Source organism: Notothenia rossii, assembly GCF_949606895.1.
Source record: "Notothenia rossii genome assembly, chromosome: 5".
NCBI lineage: Eukaryota > Metazoa > Chordata > Actinopteri > Perciformes > Nototheniidae > Notothenia > Notothenia rossii.
Genome location: NC_136903.1, coordinates 27,024,786 through 27,048,068, shown reverse-complemented (window position 1 = coordinate 27,048,068; position 23,283 = coordinate 27,024,786). Strand labels below are relative to the sequence as shown.

General features: G+C 39.6%; 1 protein-coding gene across 1 annotated transcript in view; it reads left to right on the top strand.

The window, feature by feature from the left end:
* Nucleotides 1-23,283, top strand: part of cdh13 (cadherin 13, H-cadherin (heart)) — a 385,568-nt gene that overhangs the window by 87,298 nt on the left and 274,987 nt on the right. Inside the window, exon 2 of the mRNA XM_079681783.1 lies at nucleotides 16,627-16,747. Within this exon, the coding sequence (XP_079537909.1) occupies nucleotides 16,627-16,747 (121 nt within the window). The remainder of the gene's footprint in view (nucleotides 1-16,626; nucleotides 16,748-23,283) is intronic.

Below are 23,283 nucleotides of genomic sequence, written 5' to 3'. Positions count from 1 at the left end.
GTAATGCTAAAATGATATAAAATCACATACTCTTTTATCCAAATACACGGACATGAAGTGCTGTGCTTTTTCATTTTTATGTTAAATATTTCCATAATTTTGCCATCGGGTTAATTACATATCTAATCATCTATACTGCCGTGGCTGGTGCTTTGTCTAATTGGTCTTGAGTGCTTTTGAATTAAAAATGGAACATAGCATAAAAAAGATATCGATAGTCTAGTTGCTGTGTCGCAAGGATTTATATACACTGTCTGATTGTCTCAAAAGACAGAAATGACTAACAAGCAATGAGTGCTGCACAGGGACGACAAATACAAATACATATATCAATTAGCAGAGCATCAAAATAGTATATGATAAGGCTACAATTATATATTTTGAGTAGGGCTGCCACCAATTAGTCGACTAAACGTTCGTGTTTATTAGTCTATTATATATAGTTGGTAAGGTAAGAAAAAGAAACTCCATCTGTGAGGTGCGTGTGCTTTGATGCGTCACGGTTAATTCATGTTAACTAAACTAATCCAATGTTTTTTAAATGAATTTTCAAACTATTTGAACTCCATCGCTGAACAACAAAAGCCTTATTTTAAAGCTGCAGATGGACCAATTGAGTCAAAAATAGTTGCTACTATTCATCTCCAAACCAACTATGTGCAAGTCCACCATTTAATATCGACATATGTTTCAGCTTGTGTTATAAGATAAGATATTTAGTGATAATTTAGTTTTGACCTATTGCTTGTCACTTGCCTACTTTTTACAACACCTCTTAAGGTGCACTTCATTGATTTTACACATGAAGGTCACTTCACTTCCCCTGAAGAGTACCACTCAGCCTGTAAAACAGTTGGATAATGTCCTCTGTAGCTCTCAATGGGGTTTTTTAAATTCTGAGAAAATAAGTTCGCTTCATGCTGCATTGCATCCCAGTTTATTAAGGTCTTTTAAATACGTGAAACCTCTTCCCGACTAACATCCACTAACATCCACTCACATCTGGCTTTTGTTTTGGTTAAGGTTACAATTGGCAATCATTCTTGGACAGAATAATTCACAGTTCTTTATGGACTCATTCACACTTCTGACGGTCACTGGCGCGTAAATATTTAAAAACAAAATCAACAGGGATTTGGATGATCATTTTATTGTAATAACGTGGAAGAAATACATTTATTATGCTATCGTCAAGGCCACCAGACTCAAATGACAGAAACAATTATTGTAGCTCACTTATTATCTTAACACACTTCATTCAATCTTGCCAAAAGATCAATCTCATGGTGTTTTTTTCCAGTCGCATCCCTAATGTAGAAAAACAAAACCAAACAGTCATACAGGTGTAATGCAAAATAACACTGACCTATCACCTTTTTTTTTTGCAGGTTCTCTTTTGTTACAAAAACCAGCATTTAATGTTAAAGCTTATTTTGGTAAAAGAAAAAAGCCTATATTTCAATATAGTGAAAACCTAGTCAAAACCAGATCACTCGTGTCCATTGATGTCGTAATGGTATGAGTCAAAGGGAGTGCATCACATAATCGCTTGCTAGATGAAAGGCAGAATGACAGAGAGTGCGAGAGGGGAAATAAAACCTCTGGTTGTCAGTGGGGCTGGGATCAATGGCTGCCAGCTCTGTGTGATCAGGAGCAGAGGAGGAGAGGACGGATGCCTCCCCTCCTGTCCTCTCCTCCTCTGCTTGTTACACAGAGCACAAAGACAGATAGAGGGAGAGGAGGAGCAGCACTGAGGGACAGGGCTGTGATGGAGAGCTGTGCTGAGGGTCTATAATGATGCAGCTCTCCTATCTGAGGCAGCTATAGATGACCCTCGGCCTCAAGATACTTCATCACAGCTCACACACCAACATGTTGTAAGAAGGAAACTGCTTACAAATTTGTTTTGGTAAGATAAGGCTGGAAAAACACTTTAGTCTGTCCATTAATTTATCTTTCTTTACTATTCCATTCACCCTGTTTACTTTCATATAAACTGTCAACTGTGAAAACACATTTGATGAGCTCAAATTGGCATCTGGTTTAAAGGAAAATGCAACGTTCTTATGGTGTCTCATGAGTCAAATATCTATATCTCCCCGATTGAGTGAACTGGAATCACTCAGCTGCAGCGACAAACAGCAGCATGAGGACCCACCAAGCATATTTATCCGTATTGTTTTATGTCTTCCAAGGGCAATGGGGCCAGACTTCGCTTCCTGCTTGAGAATAATCTATCCAAGAGTGTGAGCGCACAGATGGGAAGCAGCCCGGGATATGATTCCCAATTTATAGTGTACTTTTGTCGGGATCAAATGGGATTGGATGTATGGCTGAATTTCAAAATGTTCTTTCCTATTCCTCCTTAAATCAGGTTAGGAGCTCCCCCTCCGACGTTCCATCAAATTAATCTAATTCCAACTCTGTGCCTGGGAAATGTTTTAAAATGTACTTTTGTGAAAGCCCAACGTCCGGTCTTGTAGATTTATGAGATCTGAAGTCTTTAAATGTATTTTTCATAGATTATTGGGCAAATTGGGTTTTATAGATACAGCTTGTGTTTGAGCCCAAAGGCTGAATATAGAAAAGTATACATAAATCCCTTCTGGAGGTGTTTACACTTCACTTGAATTGTTTGTCTTTTTCAAATCCTTTGTATGAAACATGATGTGCGTACAACTGCTTCTTTAGCGTTTCCAATTGTGCCGCTGAAAATCAGGCTTGATCTTTTTCCAGTGATTTTGTTTAGAAGACATAACAAAAAATGTTTTCCTTCACTCCTTCAGAAAGACTAATGTCTGGTGCCTATAAAGAAAATGTAAATGAGATAAAATCCTTCAAGTGCGTTGAGAAAATGTTCTTTGTACTCATAATCTGTGACTTTTTAAAGACACTTTCCTCAGGGAATTTTCCTTCTGCTATATCCATTTTAAAAAGGAGACGGAAGGACTTTGTTATCGGCAGCTTTGGCTCAGGGGGTGAAAAGGCATCTACATACAGTGGGTTAGTAGTTTGATCCAACTTCTCTGTAGTCATGTAGCAGTGTCTCAATGTAAAAGGACTTTTTCACAAAATGGAGAAGCATTTCGGACTCATATTGATTACATTGTAATGATGTAAACAAGATAATGCAGAGTTATGGTATTACTTAAAGTTATCCAAAAATCTATTTACACTGGCTGAGCCTGTACGTTTTTATGTTAGGAAAAAAAGCCTAAAGCCTAAACTACTTAATGGATCAAATGGATCTCCCTACTGTCTACCCTGTGCACTAAGATGTATTTTGGAAGAAGCGTCAGTTGAATTCTCATAACTTTCCAGTGTATGAGAGAATGTGAATTCATGGCAGTTTCCCATCATTGCAATAACGTAAAGAGTTACAGATTTTTAGACAAAGTGAAATGTGAAAGAAAAAGTGAAGAGAGTGAGCCAACCAAAGAGGTAAAATGTAGAACACAGCAAGGAAACAAGGGAGTGTGATATAATGAGCATTCATTTGCATACTGCATAATGTCCTTTGTAGTGTCAGTTGTGTTTCTTTATTAATGGCTGTTAGGGTGTTGTCATTGATGCTGGTGGTGTTTCAAAGCACGCTTCAATTATCATTGTGTTCAACATTGGTGACTCCCAAATGACTTATCTTTGATCTAGTGCATACCTTATTATCATGAGTGCTCCAGACCTGTCATATGAGTCAGATTATCTTAATCGGAAATAATTGGGTTTTAAATATTATACCAATATTTTAAAAAATGTTTTACGTACAAGTCAAACAAAATAACATTTATAGTAAAGGAATTAAAAAAAGGAAAAAGGGGGGAAATCTTGTTTTGGTTCAAAAACAAGGAGCAAACTGAACAGGGAAAAACATAGGTGCAGGTCGATTCAAGGTGGAGGGCGGAGTGTTTGCAGAGAGCATATCGGCAGCAGCCGTTACTTTTGATGAATGAAGGTTAGCTAGAGAGGAGAAAGGTATGCCGATAACAACGATAAACCGTTTGGAGAAACAAACACAGACCTCGGTCTTTTACTTCTAACGACCACCCCCAACAATATGTATGTGCGGCCCACCAGCCTCTCCACAATAGCTTTAGACACCGGCAGAGTGATAACACGGGCTAGGCGATTCCACGTCCATACACTTCCCTTTTCTTTATCGCTTCTCGTTCACCCCAGTGCATCACCAGCTGATGGCAGCCTCCGATAAGCTTGTGTCTAGGAGGCGAGCTCATGATTACGGACATTCAAACTTGAATTGTGTTGCAATTTGCTGTCTTTCAGAGCAAAGCGTGATAGCATCACCATTCTAAAGTTGGCTCCCACTTACAACACCTGAAGAGGTGTAACCTCCCTGTCAATGTGGCACAATTTGAGCTGCAGCAGCCCGAGCATTGCATCGGGTTTCCATCCGTCTCTGCCATGGCACATGGGTTCATTGGGGTAACTCTGCAGTGGCTATTGTTTAGACACAACAGAGTTTAACAAAGACAGGGGAAAGTCACTTGTATGCTAAAAACAACAAGTCTTTTTCAAGTTTACTTACTCTGGCTATTAGACAAAACACTGCTTTCAAGGTGAATGAACACGCCATCTTGATGGAACCGAATGTGCTCAGATTGACATTCCGAATCCCGACAGGGATGAAAATAAAGTGCATTCAAATGAATTCCGCTGGTTAGCAGCTGGTGCCTGCAGCTGACGCTCTTGTTGTTTTTCAATCCCCTCACTTCACACCTCTCTCCCCGCTCCTGCACGCTAAAGTGAGAGGTGTCTGAGGTGGAAGTATTGACAAGCTTGCCAACTAGAGAAGGGATTTGAGCAGACTGACGGTGAGGAAATGATACTGTCAGGGTTACGCCATCTCACTTACCATGCAACCCCCCCTCCAGGGATGTTGGATTTGCATCGCAATGGGACCTGCCAGCTTGAATAAAATGTAACACTAAAAGTTTCAATGTCAAATCAATTTGTTGCGGTATGAGAGAAGTCCTCGTTATGTGGTAGCCAGTGCCAGGAAGCTCTTCAGATGATTTGTATGGGTGATGGGGTCAATTCACTGTTGTCCCCTGCTATCAAAGAGGCAAGGAGCTTTAATGTGCCAAGGAATGTGCTGGATCTGAATCGGGTTTTTTCAAAAATTGTTTGGTAAATACAAGCTTGGTTTAATGCTTACTGTCTGTGTTCTTCCATTATTCTAAGGGGTGGTTAGAGGTTTTTTTTTGTGCCATTAATCTACAATTATATTTAATGGGTTGTAGAAAGGGTTCCTTTGGGGTTACTAATAAGCAGGGTGTACCAGCTCCGTTAAACTCAAAACTCATTCGTAGTCACTGTTACATTTCAAGCTACATTTTGCAACGTTATATTCTCTTCACAAAAGGTTGACCCGGACCACACCGAAAATTCCCATGCTGACTTTTGTTGCACGAGTTAAGACTCAGCTGACTCATGACCAACCTCAATTCCAGAGGGAAATTGAGGTTTTGTTACCCATGAAATGTTATTGTACATTAGTTTAATTATACAGATAATGACATGCCTAATAGCATATTTTCCCCAACCAATTAAGTAGTAGGACACACAAACTGTATAAAACCTTGATTGTCAGTCCTGCAGAGATTTAAAACAAAACCTGTTTAGTTAATGCACAATAGTGCTAGAAACAACGATATATTTTATTCAAAGCTACGCTTAACTGCGAGTAAGATCAAAGAATAGATAACCCCAAAATGACCGATTGTATTTCAAGCATTCACCCTTTGTAACCTCAAACTCTTAACACAAATGTCATGGTCAACACAATATCCAAAAACGGGGAAACATTTTGTTAATTGAAATGAATTGGGGCCACATTTTTGAAAAAGCACAATCATTTGGGGAAAAATCATGCCTTCAGACTAAATTGAGCATATACGATTGGAAAAATACTACTTGGATTATACAGCACAAGTTTTGTGATAGATGTCTATCTATTTTACATTTTACAGATGGCTGTTGTATGTTATTTCATCAAGACTATGACTTTTTGTCATGATGCAAGAATGTTTTCTTGAAAAATTCAAGGAAACAGTATGAGTTATGTATACACAAATGGTAATTTGTTTGGGTAAATTGTTCCTTTATTATGTTAACATTAAACACATCTCATGGATTGTCTCGTAACTTAAGCTTTGTGTTAATGTACTTTCCATTACTCCAGTTCAACAATGTCATGCAGTTTTTCACAGTACTTGCAGTACATTCGCCCACACAAATATCCAACGAACGGCTTCCGCACCCCTTATGTCTTTGTGTTCATCACACTGTTTTTCTGCCTCTCCCCTTTTTCCTTTGCTTCTCCTTTTCATTACTTTTTGAATGTGGCATTCACACGGTGACAACAACCACCGACCAGCAGCAAAGATGTTGTTTTTCTCCCCTCTTCTCCCTGGTCGCTCGGCTGCTCTTCCTCTATGGCATGGCTGTGTGTTTACTCGGGCAGCCCAGGCCGGGAACCAGGCGGTTTCATGACTCAGGTGCTGCATGCCTGGCTAACCTGCCAGCTGTAGTTGTCTGAGGCCCGGCCGGATTGATTCTCTCCCCCTCTCTCCCCTAGCTTTCTGGCCTCATCTTGGGGCTATGGATGTAGCCAGGGCCCCGGACAGGTCAACCAGACATATACCGAGGTGTGTGCTCTGACATTTACCTTGATGGAACACAGAGGCAGTGCAAGATTGAGGGGAGAAAGGGGAATGTAGTGTGTGGAAGGAGACACAGTGACTGGATGAAATGTCAGGCTTGCTGGCTGACTGTCTGGCTGGAGCGCTGGCAAACCATCCGGCATGCATGCAGAGTCAGAGCCATGCAAATCCACACACACACACACACACACTGGCTGGCTGGCAGGCTGGATCATTGGCAAACCTAGACGTGCAGGGAGACACACTTACACACAAATGTGCTCACTCAAAGAGACCAAAATGTACTATCAATTTTAAGTGACATGCACAGAGGAACACACCAGAATACAGCATACAGCAGGTTGATTTACATGACCTGAGCCACTAGAGTGCATATAAAGGTCACAGTGATTTTATTCAGTTGCACATGAACCAGTTACAGAGATATCTTGTGTACACTACCATTTCCAAAACCACTTTCTATTACGCCCATTTTAATGTGCATTATTATAGTTATCATGTGTTATAAACATAATTACTAATGGCATCAAATGAATATAAAGATTTAAAATGCATTGTTATCTGTATAGTTAGGATAAATTATAGATGACAAAAATCACCGATACCTCACCTATCATATATCATAACAGGTCATAACTGTCGGTCATGACTTGTTAAAAACTAATCTGGTTTAACATTGTATATGTTTTATTTTTGCATGGATGTAATTACTTTTTTACGGAATTGGACTACCAAGCTTGCTATATAATTAATCGGCCCGAAATGTATTACTACATTTAAAGCACCCAATGACAATTAATTGCAACCTTTATTGTGCTTCTAAGTCCCAATAGGTTTATATGCTGTGATATAAGCAGATTGCAAGTACGTTTATAACATAGCATTGGTAATTTAAAAAATGAGACAGGCTTAATAGACACAAATGTGAAATAAATCCAAATAGATGGACTGTCTAATGTTTGGGTTCTTCGCAGCATCTATTTGCCAACAGCTCGATGAAAAAAGAGCAGAAGGAAATACATCCAAATAATAAAGGCATTAGAATGCATGAGAGACACAGACTCTGACAGAAATGTGTTTTCTCTTCTTTCTTCCTTCGCCTTTCTCAATATACCTTTTGTCTTCGTCCTCTCTGTCTGATGGAGTTTACTCACGCAAACACTTACTGGATGTACACATACTCACACATCACTTCTAACAGCCATTACAGCCTCTCTCGCTCTCAGCCTCTTCAGCAAATATCAGCTGTAGTGGCCCTCTCCATCTCTATATATCAGATGCTGTGGATTCTTCAGGCGATATTGATTTCCACCAGAGGTGACATTTACTATGTGCTCTGCTAAGTCATTGCCTTAATCACCTGACTGGTCCTTCACACTTGAACTGAATCAGATGTCAAACTCTCAGTCCCGCTGTTGCCCCTCCAGCATGAATATCACGACATCAACAACGGCTGCCAGAAGCCACTCCTCCGATCCTCGTGATGCCTCCTATAGACTCCTTTCCAAATAATTGAGTACAACAAAGCCTTTAATATTCCTCTTTTTTCTTTCTTGCAACTTCTCTTCCTTGCTGGGAATGCAACTTATGGTGGGAAAGCATTATCTTAATGCTGGAGGTAAAGCGTATGGATCTTTTTCTCCTGATTGAGCATTTCTTGGCTGCACTTAGAGGGCTAACATAAACCTAAAGACCTGCACTCCAAGTGGCTGTCAATAGATAGCTGTATTTATTTCTCCACCATCCAAACTGATCTATATGAAACCATCCCCCATGTCTCTCTTCCATCATCCAATGATCAGTCTTTGTTTCTTTCCCCTCTATATTTAAATAGAGAATTGCTGTGCTGTGATAGTGTGCAGGCCTTGGATTTCCAACAGTACTTCTTCCGGTTTTGCCAAGGGGAGCATGGAAAGATTACTGGAGTAGTTCAATATAAAAATATGAAATTAACAGGTAACAATTAATGATTTAAAATAAATTGCTATTTGGTGTTGAGTTCTCAAACTAGGCTTATCGAATGATGATACATACTATATCTTGAAGTAATTAATAAATGGTTTAAATAGTGATAGGTTGAGGGATAAGGGGTTCAGATAGTTAGGAGCTAAAAGGTATCAATAGCATTTGTTTGTGTGTCGAAAAATGCAAAACATTTTTTTATTAACAATTAAGCCTCAAAGCTTTAAAAATGGCCCAGAATAAAAGTAAGTCATATACTGTATATTAGCATTGTGAATTCATGAATTTAGAAATGTTGTCGGTAGCTAAATGTTGTGTTTAGCCCTGTGTAACATACTTTATCTGATGTCTGGTTCAAACTATTGCCATTGTAAACGAGACTTGTGAGCCTATAGTGTAACAACGTTAATTCCGCCTGTGTCGTCAGCAATCAATTTTCTTAGTATTTGCCTGTTAGTGTAGAAAAACAAATGCTTATTTCTATGCTATTGACTGACTTCACTCTGGTACAATTTTCAAGTGCTCACTGACAAAAGAAGACCAGGTTGAACATTGGTTCTGCTTCTGCTCGTTATGTGGTGCTCGAGTGGTGGCAGAACAATAGTGAGAAATGTTTCCTTTAATTTGAAATAGGACGCCAAGTGGACATTTGCACTGTGTCATTTTATTTATGTGCAACCCTATTGGATCTAAATGATCTAGATTGAAATGATCCCGCTCTCTGACATTTATCGTCTGGATTACCGCCCTATTTGCAGTTCGCCTCACTGCTCTCTCTCACTTTGTCCACACATCCTGCTAAATGCTTACAGATGTATTTATCTTTTTGGCTCTGTGTCGATCATCTCATTAAGCTGGAACACAATACACTATTTTCTGCGGGTCCAGCTTTGCTGGAGCGTTATAATTGTTCCTGCTGGAGAGATTGTTTTGGTGCAACCACGGCTCTTTGTTTCCCCCGGACCGGACCATAGTAATCCTTCCATGTAGTACATTGCTTTGGCAAAGTCACACTGAGCCAACCACCGCAGAACAATGATGCCTTCACAGAGACATCAAACAGGCAAGATATTGAAGCTGAAACACAGAAATCAATTAATTCTCTTCATTGGACCCCTCGGTCTGACGCACATTTATTTTTGTGTATATTTTGGCTGGAGTGTGTTGGCGCTCAGCTGGCTCTCCCTCTTCTGATCACTGCTGAGGATTCTCAGTGAGCATTTCATGTTGAGATCCAAAACCTTTTCTTTCCATTTGTCTAATGGGGAATTAGGCAATGGTTGTTTTTATTCTTGACCACTTTACTTTCAATTTATTATCCATATGTTGTTCAATATATCCTGGAAAAACTCTCATAACATAAGAGCCATTACATGTAAATGTGCAGTGCATTTACTGGTTCTCTTATCTTATCAATGCACTAAAGAACCAGCAACAAGTACAACAAAACCACACTTGAAGTAAAAACACGTCACTGTGATCGGAAGCAAGCAAAGGAAAAGAGGAAAAAACAAACAATTACTGCTGACAGGATTAAGAACAAACAACAAGGAAAATCATTTACTAGAGCTTCAAGGATTAAAATCAACACCTTGTTAGAAGTGACACATGTTTTTAGTGCCTACAATACGACTGTGTATCTGTGCTATTACAGAAACCAGGAACTGAAGTATTATTTGAATTATTTTAAGGATTAAAGTAACGTGTTATGGGAGGAAAGTTCAACGTGGTATATTCATTTTAATGTCACCTCATATATTCGTGTGTGTTAAATTTGAAGGGACAAAGTACATTTTTCCTCTTTTTAAATATAGCGCTATAGTCTTTTCTTCCAGTTTTATGTGTAATCAAGAGGGTGGTTTTTTGGCTATCTGTGGTTAGGCATAATACAAATGACCTTTGACATCTGCTTTGCAGTTCCCAGAATATCAGGAGAGTGTTAGGGTCTCTCTGTTAATCATCCACGGTTTTTGTAATTAACAGGGGAATTCCCAGATACATTTTCAGATATAAGGCAGTTAAAGTCTTGTAGAATTAATGATTTATCTCCTACAGACCCCAAAAGAGGCCTTGAGAATTGAGTCAAACAGTTACCGAGGCCATAGTCTTTTTTTCTCATTAATGTCTGTATTCATTCCAGATAGCTGACTTTTAGGTGAGAAGAAGGTCAGGGAAGGCCTTAGGCCATGGGAAAAATTAAGCTTTGTTATTTACCTAATCCTAAAGATGTCATGGGACGATGGCGTTTTGATATTTACAAATATGGCTTTCATAGAGAAAAACAGGTGACTGTTGTGTGATAAGATACATGATAGGATGTTTCTGTGTTGAAGATGTTTAGGGGGAATGAGTATGTGTCCTGTCAAAGAGTCCTCTGTCATGACTCCAAATCATTGATTGGGGGATCTGCCTAAGGGCAGAGGGACAGAAACACACACACACACACACACACACACACACACACACACACACACACACACACACACACACACACACACACACACACACACACACACACACACACACACACACACACACACACACACACACACACACACACACACACACACACACACACACACACACACACACACACACATACACTGTGAAGCAACAGATGGAATCAACAACTGCGGACACACTACCTGGGGTCCCGCCCAGAAGTGAAACCGACCAATGGAACACTACCAACTCACTGGCTAGCTCGCTCAGAAGTGAACTCGCCAATAACAAATAGCTAGGGAGGAGCAAGCGACAAAACTCCTCCCCACCTGTGTATAAATGTTGTGATTATTTTGTTGATCTGCGCTCTTGTTTCTGACTGGTTGTCGTGGTACGTATATCACACGGTGGTAGAACCTGAGCCCGGAGTACTCCGCAGAGTGCTTCGTGATTAGGTGAATAGGAGATTGGGTGATGTATTGTATGTTTCCACCATTAAAGCAGATTATTGTTTAACCCTTATCCTGGTGCTTTGACTTTTCCTTCTTTTAAAACAAACTCATAGAGGAACGCGCGAAGCAGAGATTCTGCCTCAAGAGAACCAAAAACAGATCTTCCATGAAAATGACTCATAATGACGGTGCTCGGTAACAGATGTGTGTAAAAGCTTCATGCTTAAGCTTACATGCACAGCTACCTATAAACTACTATATTACAACATTTTATTTCACGAAAACCAATATGTCTATACCTTAAAGGTGTTTTGGGCAACCTGTGCCTTTATTTAAGTTAAAGTTTTAAAATGGCAGTGGGGATTACATGCCTCCACATGGGCTGCCAGCTCTACCAACTGAGCTATAAGAAACACAACTTAATAAAAAATGATATCTACATTTAAAACTTGGCAGCTGCATTTGACCTTTTGAATTTTATGGACTTTTTTGAACGATCCATTGTTATTCTTTACACACGCTGCTTATCAAGGTCAGGATCATGCTACCGTAATGTAAAAGCATAAAACACTTTAATTTCCATGTTCATCACAGATTACCTTAAAAGAGAAACTGTGAATTGGGCCCCTGAGGGAACCCATATTCTCATGTGTTGTTCACCTAGAAACAGATGTGGATGTTTGTATTCATTGCACACTAATCCTTAGGCGCTGATACATGTAACTTAAATCACAAAACACATAAAACCCTAACAAGCTTAAACACACATATGAATTGGATCCTTTGATGTGGGTTGTATACAGTTTGGGCATGAAAGCAAAACAAGTTCACAGAAACAAGCAAACGCACAAAAGAAAAGAAGCTGATATGAATCGACTTCTGTAAATTAAAGCCCACACATTGTGTCTCCTCGTCCTTTTCAGATTCTATTTTAATTAATTCTTCTTGTGTAAAAAGGGATTTTATAGACATCGTTGATAAGAAATTGCCTCAATTCATTCCGCTAGGGCTAGAATGCTATGACCTTCATATGTCTAATACATTTTCAGATAGCTTCCTGATGTAGAATATTGCCCAGAATAATAAGCTGGCCTCTGCTAACAACATTGTCATTACCATTGCGTTGCCTTAATGCTTTTGCTTTCCTACTGAGTCACTGGGGCTTTATTGTAATGTTTCCGCCTTAATGGACAGTAAAATGGCTGTTCATGTTGTTGAGTCCTGCTGAGAGCTGTGCGTGCTGTGTTTGCAGGTATCCCCCTGTGCGTGTATGGTAATGTTTTTCTTCTGTATTTGCATGCATGTCTCATGCACCCTCGCCATGTCGACAGGCCTCTGGCCCTCTAGTCAACTGGATGGAGTTTATGGACCAGCGAGCATTGTATCCCATCAGGTCAGGAGGCCTTATGATGGAATCAAATTACCATTTTGAAACCCGCTAGAAAAGCATTAAGTCCCCTGGGTGCAGTGATTACTTTGCAGGGACATTACATGTAATGACCTCTGAGGCTAAACGTCTGCCAGAGCTTGTTCATCACATAGACGGTTCTCTATAGACCGTTCACAATGCCGTCTGAAAGTCTTTCATGATGTGTCATATAACTGTCATCCACACCCAATAAAATATTTGACATTGTCTGTAATTTTAGGATGTTCTCCCGTGTTTAAGGTTTCATCAGTTCAAATTAAATGGAATAGCCATAAGCCATTGTGATATAGGTGCTTTATAAGTGAAATTGGCATTATGACGAATACCATCCAAAAACAGACAAGTGACATCAATGGTCATTGGTAAAGTCTCCCTTCAGAGTCCTTTGTCTTCCTCTTAAACAGCCCATTGACAAATAAGACCTATTTGAGTGATTCTTGCACAGCTATTGCACCTCACGATGAGAAACACTTGGTACTCTTGGTAAATGATGAGTCATGTATCGATCTCACTAAGATTCCTTGAAACGGTATTTCCTCTTGACTCAATGAAAGTGATACTCCATCAAGTTCTTCATTAGAGGAGATTGTTAGCGTATTTTATATCATAATTCTGTGACGGACAGCATCCAGATATTATTTCCGTCAGAGCACCGTTGATCTGGGAATTGCTAGAAGAGGGGTCAAGAGATATCAGGGTGAGCAGGTGGGTTGACACTGGTTGACAGATGGCTCAGTTTGGCAGATGTGTATCATGTGCAGTGCTGTATGGTGTCTCTAATTGCAGCACCCACTGTGTGAGGATCCAGCAAATGTCGCCTGATTTCTTTGAGAAGACACTATTTAATTGTGGTAACAGAATTGTCACATGTTACATTTTCAGTTCTAATAAATATGCAACATTTTCACATTTCACAAAATCTTATTTAAAAAAATTATCATTGCGTCTTTTGTCACAAGATTGTGCAGCACGTCTCTTTGCTTTATGCAAACATGTGTACAAAAACTAACAAAAAAAAACACCAACTTTCTTTTAAAGATGTGCTCCACTCACAGCTGTGTTGCCAACCTAAGCTTCAGAGTCCAACATTGTGATATCATTCAGCAAAGTGCTATGTTGGGCCAATCAAACGAGTGCAAGCAGAAAATCCTGATTACTTTTTGATAATATATAAATAACCTTTTCTGTTTAGCTGGTGAACCTCTCTATTAAGATAAAATGACTTTCACTTTGAAAACCACTAGATTTATAACAGTGACTTGTTATACTAGATCAGAATGCTAATAATATAATAAACCACTGTGCAGTATTTCGCTGTCTGCACAATCTACAAACGCATTAATCCACTAACCAAGCCTCTGCGTTGTTTTTTAACCCAGGGCGGTTTTTAGGCAGAATGCCTACTTATGCATTCAGCCCGGGTGGGGAGTTTGTAGCTTGGAATGCTGGCTTACTATAGATATTTATTTTGTACGTAAACTAAAGCAAGTTCAGCACCCTCAGGCAGAGAACACACATATTAAGAGCGTCATAAATAAGGCTGGCCTTTTTTTGGGTGGGGTGCTAAACATAAGCTCTGTGGCATTGTGCCAACATGCTCTAGTGCAGGGGTGTCAAACTCAATTTCATCACGGGCCACATCAGCATTATGGTTGCACTCAAAGGCCCGGTTGTAACTTTAAGACTATATACAAATATATATATAAATATTGAATATATATAAAATAATGTATTATATATTACATTATTGCCTCTGTTATTATCAAATAGGGTAATAACTTCATAATTAACTACTTCTGAAAGCAGAAGTCTCGGGCAAATAATTGCATGTCTCTTCGGTAAGAATGTCACAATATGATTTTAAAGGAAAAGCCACATTCTGGAAAAAGAAGAATTTTTTTTTAGAATTTTTGAGAATAAGTCTAATTCTAAGAAAAAAGGCATATTTTGACAAAAAAAAGTCAAATTCTGAGAAAAAGTCACATTTGAGAGGCATTGTGGGACATGTCGTTTATGGGCAACGTGCTTCTGTAAAGTAGCATGTAACCGTATAAACATATTATATTCTTTGCAAGCTCTTGTGAGGCCACATAAAATGAAGTCGCGGGCCAGATTTGGCCTTGAGTTTGATACCGCTGCTCTAGTGGCTTCATGTTTTTTCAAGTAATTGAAAATTAAATAGACATACGACATTGCTTACTTACTTATGACATGAATTCAAACTGACGGCCTGCAACATAGAAACTCCCTCTGGAGCGACTTTGGTGATTTTACCCTCTGCAGAACATTTACATGCACAGAAACCTATAGAACACACAACAAGAAAAGGAAAACCCCGAAAAGATAAATAGGGCCTCTTTAATAATACAACAGCATTTGTAAACAGGTCACAGTGGAACATAACACAATCTGAAAAGGTAAATACAAACTGAAACGGCATGGGGCACATATCTTTGAATGAATGCCTCACATATTAACACACAAGTTGTTATTTCTGCTTCGCTGTGCGTCTGCTCCTAAGAGTTTGGTCCCTCCGAGAATGAGTTGAGGCACAACTCTTTACAGTCTGTTTCCATGGAAACGCCCACCCATTGTCTTTGCAAAGAGGGGTTGAAGTGCTTTTTCTTTCATGCATATTTTTTTAATTGAATAAATGTAATTTTTTGCGAAAATGGGTCATTGAGAAGTAGAAAGACAGCTTTTAGTCTGTTTTAATTTGAATTGTCAAATTATAAAGGAATTCTTTTCTCTTTTTCATCTTTAACTAAATTTGGTCATATTTGTGTTTGATTAAAAAACAATGTAACCCTGATCACCAAACAAAATGATAGGGCAAATAGTGTCCCTGCTTTCCATTTAAAAGTCTCTCTTTTTTTTGTATTTGTAATTACATGGATTTATGCAAGTGTCAACATAAAACAAACATAAATGGGATAAACAAAAGAAGATATTTTTGTATTTGTATTGTTTCAAAGTGCTAAATTGGTCTTTAATAATAGTTGAACATATTTTTTGTGAAACTATTGATTTACTTTATAATATATATTTAAACAAATACATAATAACTTTAGCATCAAAGCAGCAGACAGCTTATTGTTAACAAATAAGTAAATCAAATACACTATCATTGTGCACACAAATATTGATTGCACTAGAATAAATGTCAGTATTGTACTAGTATGTCTGTAATAAGTACACTGAAATAAATGCAATCATTACACGATGATAACAGAGATTATTGCTCTAACAATAATCGTATTATTGCTCAAGAATAATTGATTTGATTGAACGTAAGAATGCAATTATTGTACTAAAATAAATGCAATTATTATACTACTATAAAAGCAATTATTGCACCAGAATTAATGAAATGATTGCACTGGAACAAATGTAACTATTATGATTAAATAAAGGTCATAATTGAACTAGTATGAATGTAATGATTACACAAGAATAAATCCTAAATCAAGTATGAGGGTTATTGTCACTGCGTATTTATGTATCTGCTCCAGCCCCATGTTGTTTATTTAGGATTATTGAGTATAAGCTCGTTGAAAGAAAAACATATTTATTAAGTTGTTCTATCTCCCTGCCAGTTCCTGTCGGAAACTGTGTGTTCATGTGTGCTAACCTGACCTGTCCTTTGTTGTGTGTGTCACAGGTTGCCCGTGTGGGTGGCCAAGAGGATGGAGGCCATGAGGGCTGTGTACCTGGCTTCCAGGTCAAACACTACCAGGTGGCGTACAGCGGAGCTTTCCAGAAGGGCCAGGCGCTCATACAAGGTCAGTAACAACTCACACAACCGAATGTGAAAGGAGCTCAACTTATTGCTCCTCTTTTAACTTTAAAGTTTGCTCTGTTGCACTCACTCGCTATCTTACATTCTGGCATTCCACAACGCAAATATGCAAGTGGGTGTGCAGACACTAAAACTCATATGAACCCTCAGTCTGCCTGCCTGGCTCCTGAGGATTTGAATGGCAACATACGCAGTGGAGCTGAGAGGAGGAAAAGCCAAGCTCCCTGCAGGCCAAAGCATGGTGTGTGTGTGTGTGTGTGTGTGTGTGTGTGTGTGTGTGTGTGTGTGTGTGTGTGTGTGTGTGTGTGTGTGTGTGTGTGTGTGTGTGTGTGTGTGTGTGTGTGTGTGTGTGAAAGAAACAGGATATAGAACTGGGTGGGCACAACAAAGACAACAAGAGGCTCATTTGTGTCTGCAAATGAATTATTCCCTTTGATTGGATGATATTTACAAAATAATATGTTCTCTTCTTTTGTTTCTTACTTGATGAGTGCTTTGGGCTGCTCAGCTAAGCGAATGAGTGTGTAGTTTGCTTAAAATGCATGTGTGTCCGCCTTGCGATTTTCTTTTTCCTGGAGCTTCTTTTACTTTTTTTTTGTAAATGTATTGAACATGTCGGAAACAAAACATACAACAATAGTAATAATATATATATATATATATATATATATATATATATATATATATATATATATATATATATTCTTTCTTTTTTTTCTCACTCATAATAATAATTATAACAAAGTACAAAAAAAGAATACACCAGCTACCACGCTCCAGTCGACTTCCGGAGAACTCTCTAAAGCCTAAGTTGTATTTTATTCTCCGTGCAGAAATGTGTTTGATTTCAGCAGGTTTATAATCAAAACATTGAAGAGAAAGTTGAGGGGAAGTTCAAAAGGGTTCACTTCCGATCAGACAGTAGTGCGGAGGCTCAGTTTCATCTCGGCGCCCGTGGGGAGGCAGCCCGTCCCCCGGTTATATTCCCAGCAGACTCCCGCATTCGGAAAACTGCAATGTCCAATCTCAACTCCGTATTGCTGCCACAACTTATCCAGCCTGCTCCTCTGGGACCCTCCGGCAATACCTATCAGCACGGCTGTAGTCTGTCTGCACAGAGATCAGCAGTAATGTTTGCTGGCTAGCAGGCTGCCCCCCCCTGGGGTTGTGAGTTATGGCTGCAGACACGTCCACAAGGTGCAGTCAGCTTACGGCCGTTTTACTTGAAAGACGGGGAACTCTTTCACTAATTCATTTGCTCAATATTTAATTAGCTTTGTTGTTGTTTTCTATGATGAAATACCATGGAAATAATGTAAATTGAATTTGGAATAATTTATAGTTTGTTAATGCAGTCTATCATTCATGGCAGAGCTTGTTTCCTTTCCCCTCTCATTATTCAGCCACTTCTTTATTTATTTCATCATCCCTCTGTAATGCTCTTATAGAATGTCATTACCTGCTTCTGTGACATGCACGTAATGGGCTGTATCTTTATACACATGAGTTTACTTCTTTTATGGCTCCAGTGCTATGCAGTGCTTGCAGAGCTGTTCTTATTAAGTGGCACTTCACTGACAGAGAGCCTTTCCAACTGAGAATACATAATTTCCTACCTAGACGGGAAAAACCTGACAAATCGGAGAACTTTCTCTCCCAATCTACTTTTTCGGCTTACTTGTGTTTGATTCGGTCAACCACCGAGGCATTTTGTCATCTGGGGGTTCAGTGGCGCGTGTGGAAAGAGACAGAAGTCGGTTCTGCTTTAGCGCTCGGCTCCGGGACGACAGAGTGGTTTTATTACCTTGAATATGCTCCTGTCAGCAGAAACACCCCTCACCATGGGGGTCCCAGTGCTCACGAGTTATAGACAGGAGCAACGGCATATCAACGCTCACACACATACAGTTCACACATTAATGTATACATGTGCATGCTTAGCATGGATTTCCAATAGACGAACAGATGAAAGCTTACATAGTATACTGTGCTGTCACAACAGAAACGCTATATGGTTTTTGATCAGTTTAGGTGTCTTAAAAATGCAAAGCAATAACACAAACAGTTATTATAGCTCAACAGCTTGTCCAAAAACAAAAAGGCCAAAAGCATATCAAAACAAACTACAAAGGAGACAAATAAGGCAGATGTTTACAGCACTCAACTTGAAATATGTAATTATCTATGATTTTGTCACTGACTTCTCTACACCACTTAAATGGATCGATCTATTGCGAGTGCTTCATAACAATGATCAAAGTGAAATAACAGTACGTGTCTGTAGCTTTCTTGAGAAGACATTTACTATGACAAATAACTCACCAAGATGTATGGATTTCCCGAGCGTTGATACCATTCTCCCTTCTGTTTTGTTAAAGTGCCAGAGGCTGCAGCCAGGGTCCAGTGACACATGCAGATGTATGTAAATTCTGCTCAGCCCTGTGCCACCTGCTGTAGACCTCCCTGTGTAATAACCAGCGGAGGGGCGGTCTGTTAGCGAAATATACCTGTTGGCGCAGACAGAGGTTCACGGACATCCATCTCGTCTAGTGGCCATATCCGTGAAACCAACACATAACGTGTGCTAAGATTTCCTCTTTCCCTGGTGTTCCCACTCTTGGTGCTCCCTCTGCCCTGTTTGCCACTCCATCTTTTACATGTCCTTTCTCTTGTTTGGTTGGTCCTCTAATGACTCCATCCTTTCTTTAGTTTAGCTGGCCACCTTTTGACCTCAACTCTTGACCTTAGACGTCTTAGAATATCAGGCATTTAAACATATGTCGACGATGTACAGACTTCTGTTCATTGACAGATACTTATGTGTGGGACACGTGTCATCATGTTAAATGGCGTTGATCTCTTATCCTGCTAGATTGTATGATTTGAATGTAGTTTGTCAATGCTATCAGCTTTACATGAGTACAAATGATCAAATGCACAGTTCAGGTTAACAATTCATCCACTTCTCATTTTTCCAATCAACGTGAACTTCATCACTTTTATCCAAATATCTGAATGTGATCTGAAGGATTAAACAAAAAAGGCGCTAGAATCTGTTCATCTGCAATGCGAGATTGAAGTGTTACACAATTAACCTCGCATTGCCTACAGACTACAGCTCAAATAGAAAACCATTGTGAACAAAGCAGAAATTAATTTCAAAATATAAAAGGCTTAATATAAAAGCCTTGAAATTGCTTTTTCACCAAGGCGCTAGTTTATTCAGGTGCAAGAGATGTTTGACCCTTTGGTGAAGACTGCCAATCCGGCTGAATACTGAATACAATGAAAAATGGACTCGGATAACAGTGCTCAACACAGTTTATCTTTTATTCAGTAAAATGCAATGCTGCCCATTTGACACAAGGCTTTTTCTGTTTCACTGCAACAACAACACATTCCGTTGATACATTTTCTGAAAGACACACACATTTGAATGCAGGCTTCACCTACATATTACAAAAAATAAGTGGCATATTTCTTTTGAGTGTTCCAAATACCAAACGATGTCTCCACAGGGTCGAAACACATTAGAAGGCCAGGCGGGGGAATGACATTTACTGAAGGATAAATTAGTTTCTCAGTTCTGAAAAAGTTACTTAAATAAGTTTTTTCTCTCAGTGGGTTCTGCCTTGATGCAGAGAAATGCAGCAACGACATGTATTGATTTTCAGATGGTGTTATAGCTCACCTTAGTTTTGCAAGCTGTATGTTTCTCCCCTTGCTGCTGCTTCTCAGAGGTGGCAGTAAAGCTGATGCAGTCTGCTGTCATCAACCTGGCAGGCTGTCAGAAATAATGGTGGTTCATAACATCAGTGATGCTGTTACCGTGCAGAAACTGGACTTCTTCATGAACATGTATAGCCTGCAGTATGCCTTTTTTGAAGAGGCCATCATAAGAATACATTATGTTGTGTTAATTAATGGAAACCTTTGCTGGAACTCCAGTTTATGGTGTAGTGGGGAAGCTACAGTATAGGGCATTCCACGCTGACAGCAAATAAAACGTGGAGAAGAAATGAGGAGAGCTACCTTATCTGTATCCTGCAGAGCGCGGCCAGGGCTCCGAGAGGCTTTTTCTACAAACACCCCCCCCCCCACCAAACATGATTACTCCTCAAAACAGAACCGCCTTTAGCATTCTCTATAGCATCACTCACATGCCTTAATTAAGCATTCCTTAAGATGTGAGTCTAGAAAATATACAAACATGGAGAGGATGCTCTCCAGGCTAGGCATTGCTCGCAGTTAAGACTTCTACTTTATATTCGGCTGCAGTCGGTGGACGTGGAGCTCTCCTGGCTGGCACCAGGCCCAAGGCATATTAACTGCTTTGAGCCCCAAAAGACCTCCTTCTTGGCACGCTTCTTGTCTCTCGCTTGTGTTGCCTCGGACTTTATCATTGAGGCAATTTAAAAGTACTTGAATTCTGATATAGCCTAGTGGTTTTAGATAAATTGGACAAATGGAACAGCTCTCTCATCTTTTTTTATTCTTGCTTCTCGGCTCTGCTCCCTAAGTTCATGTGATAAAGTTTGCCGTCCTTCCTGCTTGGAGCAGGGAATGTGTTGCACCACGAACACACACTATAAGAATATATTTATTTTTCATCAAATACTCCATCATGCAGCCTATGAAAGGAGTTTTGTGATTTATTCAAGGCTTTAAAGGTTGCTTACTTCATGAGCTTCACTTCATTCAAATGTTGCTCATGCTGATACACGATTTCCTTCTCCAGTCCGCCCACTTGATGCATTACTTACTTCATTCTGTTTTCAACCAGCACATCCCCTCAACCCTTTTGGGATGTCATTGAGTACCTCATAATTTCCCCACTGTTACTTTAGACTTGCAGCTATCAGATGTTCCCTAGTAAAGAAGGGAATAGTAGGACTGAAGGCCTTATATTTATATTAGGTACATATTTTATCCATCTGTTTATTAGCATTGCCCAGTTTCCGGGCCTGCTAGCCAAATGTTTTCTTATCTTGTGGTTTTTTGCTTAAATTAGAAATGATATTATAGAAGAAATACCCTGCATGCAGATGGAGCAGTTTGTGAACATTCTCCCTGTACTGTGAGTTAAGAAGAGCACAGTGTTGCCCTACTTACTAATTTTGGCAATGTAACCTGCCCTACACTACCCTTAACCCATCACCCACCTCTACTCAGTGCCACCGCAAGCATCCACGCCCACTCTGTCATCCATGACTGCGGGATGCCTGGATTGATGTTCCCCCCTCGCTTTTCTCTGCATGGCAGGGTGCATATCCAGATCATGCCACTCTCACGCCCGTAATGGAGCAGCATTCATTACCTCCTGTATCAGCAGTCACCGGGACCTGCAGCTTCTTTTCCGGTGTATTTTTTATTTGACCATAAATCAAGGTGTGCTTTTGACAAATGACTGTAATTACAGGAAAGGCCATTACTGATATGCAAGTGTGTGTGTGTGTGTGTGTGTGTGTGTGTGTGTGTGTGTGTGTGTGTGTGTGTGTGTGTGTGTGTGTGTGTGTATATATACTGCTACGTAAGTTTGTGGGCGGGTGTTTTTTAACTACAATATGTTTGCAAATCTGAGCCATGTATGTATCATATGTATCAGTGGCATAGATTCTGTTTGTAACAGGTGCTATGAGTAAAGAGGTGAATAAAGAGATATACAGGACACGTGGGGTCCCCGGTGCGCCTGGCTCCCAGCTACAGTCAACCTTATGTGGGTCAACTTGTGACTGGAAGCTGCTGGTATATGGCAGTTAGGAGGGGTGGGTTGCAAAATGGAGTGAATGATGTCCCAGAAAGAGATGCGTAAATGGTAGACGAAAGAAGTAAAGGTGATTTTTTAACTACACAGTTACCTTGTATGTGGGCTGCTGGATGGCTCTTTTTACATTCAAACTAGGCTTTTTAACACATCCGTTTCCCTCGTCTCAAAGTAGTTTTTTTAACGTGTTTGTGGTTAGAAGCTTGAAATAAGGTCTTTGGTTAAAACAAGGCAAGTAAATGTATGTATTTTGTTCTCCAACATAAAATATGTCATTAATTACCCACCTTGTGAATATCCAACGCTTATATGTGTCATAAAAACGCCGGTTGCTAACAAGTGACGAATGCAACTGCGTTTAGCTTAGTAGTGGTGGTGGTGGCCATGCAACCGGGATGAAGTTTATTTATAGCGTAGTGTTAGCTTTTTACCTTTAGCTTTTTTTCTGCAAACTATACCAAAATCCCATTGGTTTTTGTCCAGGCACTTCTTTGCCATGCTAACTTTCGACTAGGCCTACACAAATGTGTCATCGCTAAATCACTCTCTTTACTTATTTTCCTTTCAGCGCTGTTTTGCTCTCCATTAACTCCTGAGGGAAATATATTTCTCTGCTTGGTAAAGGGCAGGTAGCTCACATATTGTTATTTTAGCTTTTTCACTTAAAACATATGCTGACTGCAAACAAAACAATACCATGAAAGAGTTGTCTGGGTTCTCCACTGCAAGCAAAACATTGTACATACACAGTCATT